The sequence below is a fragment of the Saccostrea cucullata genome, unplaced genomic scaffold, assembly GCF_032062105.1.
Source record: "Saccostrea cucullata isolate Sc308-1 unplaced genomic scaffold, CSIRO_AGI_Scuc_v1 ctg773, whole genome shotgun sequence".
Taxonomy (NCBI): domain Eukaryota; kingdom Metazoa; phylum Mollusca; class Bivalvia; order Ostreida; family Ostreidae; genus Saccostrea; species Saccostrea cuccullata.
This window is the reverse complement of record NW_026928493.1, coordinates 282,745-288,536: the sequence shown is the minus strand read 5'-3', so window position 1 is coordinate 288,536 and position 5,792 is coordinate 282,745. Positions and strand designations below refer to the sequence as shown.

Here is a 5,792-nt window from a genome sequence, read left to right as displayed (position 1 = left end):
TACCATGTATTACGTACCTTAAGAGTTTCAAGAGTGAAGAATTCTAATTAGCCAAAGGCATAAGACTGAGGCGTCCTCATTGTTTTTTGAAGAACTAATTCTCTGTAATCATATATGGGTGCCATTTTGTTTCAAACAAATACTTGAAAATCACAGTAGAACAATGTCGGCCGTTCTTATAAAAACTGATTTTGATGAAATTGTATTTTATAAAACTTGTTAACAATAAAAATAATTTTTAAATTATCTTATTTAAAAAATCTTTTCAGTCGGCGTGATTTAATTGAGTCGGTCGCGTTAGGGGAAACAAAGGTATTTTTTATTTTGGCCTTATAAATATAGTCCGAGGATCACAGATTATCGAACAAACTGTCGCTCTCACTCCCTTACATTCATACGAACAGGTAAAACATCTCGTTCAAAACAGAAATTAACCAATATACATTTCAAATTGTGGTATCGACATAAAGCAGTTGGCCATTTTTGCTGAAAGCAATCGCTGAGGGGAAAATATTGGTAACAAGGCTCAAAGGTTGACTAAAATGGACGGTTTTTGCGTGTATATTACTGCTATTGGATAATTTCAAATCGGTTCCGGAGTTGAGTCATATGCTATTTACACATTGACTATTAGAACGATCATCTGTCTACACACCTTAACTCATGATCGTTCTCAACCTTCTGTAATGAAATGTATACCTCCTACACCTTTACCAAAAACAATCTACAAAACAATGAAATATAACATTCACATTTTTCATATTGGCATATAGCCTCAGAGGATTTTCATGAAACTGTGAATAACAAATTTTAAAAGTTATGTGGAATGCTGCCATTCAAGTATCACTTTTCTTTTAGGTTTCTCGCGTTCGTTATGTAAATATCGTGGTACTATTTTTAGATATATGAACATCGGGGTAATTAGGGATCGGGCTGCAGTGATGAGAGTATCTGTGATGTCTTTGTACGTTAGCCCCCTCTGTCGGACGTTTGGGGTCCTTTGGTGTAATTCGTACCGAGTCCTTGGATCTCATTGACGGATCTTCGTCAAAGTAATTAAATGGACTCAAAAACAGAGACAAAGCGCCACCTGCCGTGAGAGTGTTTGGAAGATTTTCTGTCTGTGGCAAGTGTTGGGTTCCTAATGTTACCCAGGCTACCAAATCCTATTAAAAACAAAGCATAGAACACTACATATACAAAACAAAATCAGTAAAAACGAATGACCGATTATTATTTTCTACTTCATGTGATTTCTTAGTAAACATCTTTACAAAGATGTTTATGCTAAAAACAATTAAGAATTGAATATTTATATTAACACATATGCTAGCATGAAGTAGTAACGTACCTCATCGACAATGCTATCGTTGTCGTCGATGTACGACTGGAAATTGACCACAGGTTGTTTGGCATCCCACATGGTGAAAATGGAACTGCTAGACTCTTCCCAATCTTTCTGCTTGGTGATTGCCACTTGGTAACGGGCCCATGATATGGAGCGACTGAAGCCATAGTTTTCAGGAAGGAGAAGTTTTGACATTCCAGACGGTTTGATTCTGTAGGAGCGTCTAACATTTTGAGGCGTATGTTTCCGTCTATTAGAAACTAACAAGTATTTCGGAGTTGAAAAATTATATTTGTATGCTGCCTCTTTTTCAGTTTGCCGGATATTTCTGCTGTATGCATTCTGCATATGATGATGACCATACCACGGATCCGTTTTGTTTTCCATTTTAATATCAAGGGTTTCAAATATATTTTTTGTCCCTTTTATGTCGAGGTCAACTTTGAAGTTGAAAAGATGGTTATGAAGTCCTGCAATGACTGTCTTTCGCACATGCGCGCCGTAAGGCTCTTCTTGAGGAACATAAAATGAAGTTCCCAGGTAACCAGTAAGTAATACCCGTATCTCAACCATTCCATTTTGATAGAACATATAGTCAAACACGTAATCGTAATTTATAACACTCATAATTGTTCTAACAACGAGGACTGTGTTAACTAAACCGCCGTAAAATGCCCCAGACCGACCATAAGCTCTATGACGCCGCAAAGGATAGTTTGAATTGTGCTCAAATACGCAAAAAGCATTTTCATACGTTCGGTGACCATCCTCATTGGCAGAGTAGAGATAAGAGTCAATAAACCGTGCATTCTCGGGACAATCTACACTCGGAACTAATCCTCTGGAACGGGTTCCAAATAACCCAGCGCTGTCGGCATAATACAACATCCGGTTTGTAGGGCTGAAACCTGAATACAAGACTGTCACTTCCTGCATGCTTAATTCGTATATAATTCTCTCCGAGTCGAATTTAATGTCAAAAAGTTGCAGTCCGTTTGTTGTCGACATTTTAAATTTAAAGTCCCAAGTCAAATATTTAATTGTATTCTTATTTATTTCAAATCGAGGTCCATCTGGGTAAAATTGGCGGGGCGGTCGCCTTCCATTTTCAGGAAACTGATTCTCGCGCATTTCCAATGAACTAAAAGTTCTCTCTTCTCCTGTTGGGAATGGAATTCTTGTCTTGTTGATTTGCTCACAGGTGTAAGCCTTTAAAAATACAGATAATGATTCAAATAGCTGATTTGCATACCATACATCTAAAATTCTCCACTCCTTGGGGTCTTGCGAGGTCATGTCTACCAAAAACTGAAAATCAAGCGGGTGCAGCGTGTAGAACTCAACGTTATGTGCAAACCAGAACCATGACTTCCTTGTTCCTTCCGGAAGATAACCGCTGGATATTGGTGTCATAGAAAACCGCAAACACTGATTACCACAATTAAAAGGAGTTGCATTATAACTTTCTACCAGCACTTGATGAGCCTCCCTCGCTACTCTTGCTATCACGTGCCTGTATATCGCCATAAACTCAAAACTGGAAAATGGCCGATAAATATAAGGGACTTTCGTTGTCCTTGCAGTCGTGTTTATTATTTCAGCGTAAGTTATATTCGGTAAAGGACCAACTATATATTCTCCTATGAATGGCGGACTAAGGTCTCCATGCATTATGAACACTTTAGCCTCCCTCTTAGGTTTAGGACCGTTATTATCCCAAAAATCTAGCACTTCCTTCTTTTTGGGAGTATGAACTTCTATGGCATGTATGAAGCTTTGATCAATTTTTGCTTCTTTGGGATGCTTTAGATTCATTTTGTCGTGAAGATAGTCAACCACTAAATTAATTTCCTCTCTTGTTAATGTCTCCAGAATACTTCCGTGTATTCTATTCATTTTTTCGCTATCAGTCTCTCCCCTCTCTTCTAACTCTGTAGCGGCGCAGGTTCCAGCATTAGCACTAAATGTTTCAATTTCTTGATCTTTGATTATCCATATTGAAACGCACAAAAACATGAAGATGAATGTGGAAAGTGAAAATAGAAAGGTTAGCCATTTCCATTTGACTGTACTATCAATCAGGTCCTTCATGTTTACAACGGTATGCTAAAATAAAAAAAAAAAAACAAATAATATAAACATATTTAAAGTACCTTTAATTACGGGAGACAACAATTAATATACAGGTAATGTTCGTAAATGATGCTGAAATATGTGATAAGAGTTATCTTTCGTGACACTTGTAGTTGCACTTTGGGAAGATAAAATCAAATATTTTATTGACAGTTGCTAATCTTCACAAGCATTACTAAATCGTTCATCGCTTTGGATATTTCTGGACAAATACCAAAAAATTGAACACCGTGTCCCTTACGGCGCTGATTGAGTGTCAGTGGGCCAATAAATTCGGTGAACGTAGGAGAATTTGATGAATATTAAGCTCCCAAACGGATAAATGAATGAAAAAAGCCCAACTCACGATAAGGTTCCGTAAAATCAGTGTTTTCTATTTTGGAACAGGATTAGACGCATTTAGAGAATACTCGTCAAAGATGTAATTGTGATGTTAAAATACAAAAGAAATTGATTTTGGTGGCCTTTGATCAGTATTTAGTGGTATCAATAATAGTGTTTAAAAAAAGGAAATCGTTATTTTCATGTAAGTTACCGGGCTCAAGTGTTAATGAATTGACATCCATCTTTTAAAAAAGACTTCCCCCTCAAAATCTAAAATATCAATGACCCTTTTGAATGTGAAACATTTTTACATTCCTAGAAAACAAATTAAATCGTTTTACATGTAAGTGTTCCTATTCAGCAATGACATAAAACATTGCTAACACTTTTTGTCAAATTTTTCCACATTATTTCTTTAAAAAAAAAACTTCGCACGTTCAACAATGCAATCCACTTGTTTAAGTTTATTACACTACAACACCCTGTGCTACTCTATCAGAATTCGGTCAGTTGCAAAACAGCTTTCCACTGGAGTGATGAGTAGTGTTTTAGATTACTCGTAATTCTTTGTAAATAAACGCACCTTACATCTTCCGTAACTGACCCTTGTAACCTACCAACCTACATGCAGCAATGCCAATACGGCTCTTCCGTCTGGCTCCAGATCCAAACCAAATTTCCGTAACAAAAATCAATGCCACTCAAAAATTCATGTTTCTTACTGTGCCATGTTTGAAAAGTAATTTTTATACCTATTTCATTTGAATGACCTTAAAATTCCACCTGCTTTATTACTTATAATTGGCAGCGAATTGGGTTAATGTTTTAAACTGACCTTGGAAAGTTTTTACTTAAGATTGATCGGTGTTTGTCTTCAGATGTGAAATGAAATCACATACCAGCACGGAGATTATTTTTAACAATTTGGAAAACAACTTTTTCTTGCGGACAAAACTAAGGGAAGCCTGCGAATTTTCAATTTTTTCTGATTTATATAAAAAAAAATATCCGCAGTTGAAATGCATTGTTTAAATTCCAGATCAGTCTAGACACAGGAAAATGAATGATCCAGCTGTCAATGTATTTCATTGATAAAAACACGATAATTGCAACTTTCCACCTGTCAACGTTTTTCATTGATGAAAAAAATCCCAAACTTTCAATGTGCAGATAAGCGATTTTCCTACTATTTATTCAACCATTTAAATTATCTCTTTACAATAAATTCCAACCCTTGAAAGTTGTAAGAATGCTTAATTCTTCTCTACAAATGTATTTTCATAGATTTTTAATGCGTTTTCCCTTTATGGTTATTTTTTAGAATAAGATTTAAATTTGAAAATAATTTTTGAATAACTTTCATTTGAAAATAATTTTTGAATAACTTTCATACATATTGAATAAGAATAAAACTCTTACCTTCTTCAAATAGTGGACAGTAACTGTATGTTGATTGTGCATATTCTTCTTTATTTATGGTGCCACGGGTATGTCAATTGTAATGCTGGTCACTAACGCGGATAAATTCAGCCAACTTATCCGTGACAATGCGTTAATTTGTCCAAATTTTGTAACGGTGAAATCCTTAGAGAAACTTTCTGAACTTTTAAAGTAAATATAAGACGATTTAAAGACACAAAAATGCGTGTCTTTCTGATTCGATTTCCCATCGTTTTCAATTTATATAAGAATATATACCTACGATGTTGCAGCAAATTATCGAAGGTGTGTATCTCCATTGGTCACGTGCTTCACGGTTATCAATAAGTCATCTCTACAATATTTACCATTCATACAAATTAACTATAGTATTAATAATTCGTCTTCTCTATTCGAGGGAAGTGCCGTCTAATCAATGCGCAGCTCCTCGGAACGCCCATTCTACGAAAATAAAACAACTGGAAATCCCCTGAAATTATGGAGAAAAATCAGTCCGGGATTCAGTTAAAATAGTTTTATCTTGTCATTTTCAAGATAAAAGAAATAG

At 35.6% G+C, this 5,792-nt stretch overlaps 1 protein-coding gene across 1 annotated transcript; it reads right to left on the bottom strand.

The window, feature by feature from the left end:
* Window positions 1-335: 335 nt before the first annotated feature.
* Window positions 336-5,377, bottom strand: LOC134277761 (putative amine oxidase [copper-containing]). Its single transcript, XM_062760072.1, has 3 exons — window positions 5,225-5,377; window positions 1,352-3,454; window positions 336-1,166 (listed from the first exon to the last, which is right to left on the bottom strand). The coding sequence occupies exons 1-3, from the start codon at window positions 5,264-5,266 to the stop codon at window positions 873-875; spliced, it is 2,439 nt and encodes an 812-aa protein (XP_062616056.1). The 5' UTR covers window positions 5,267-5,377; the 3' UTR covers window positions 336-872.
* Between the last annotated feature and the right edge of the window lie 415 nt (window positions 5,378-5,792).

What these genes read in the sequence shown, in the direction of transcription:
- LOC134277761 (XM_062760072.1), bottom strand. Translation starts at nt 5,266, where the DNA reads ATGCACAATCAACATACAGTTACTGTCCACTATTTGAAGAAG. An exon ending in CTGTCCACTATTTGAAGAAG is followed by an intron (nt 3,455 to 5,224) that starts GTAAGAGTTTTA and finishes TTTTTATTTTAG; the next exon opens with CATACCGTTGTAAACATGAA. An exon ending in ACGATAGCATTGTCGATGAG is followed by an intron (nt 1,167 to 1,351) that starts GTACGTTACTAC and finishes TGTTTTTAATAG; the next exon opens with GATTTGGTAGCCTGGGTAAC.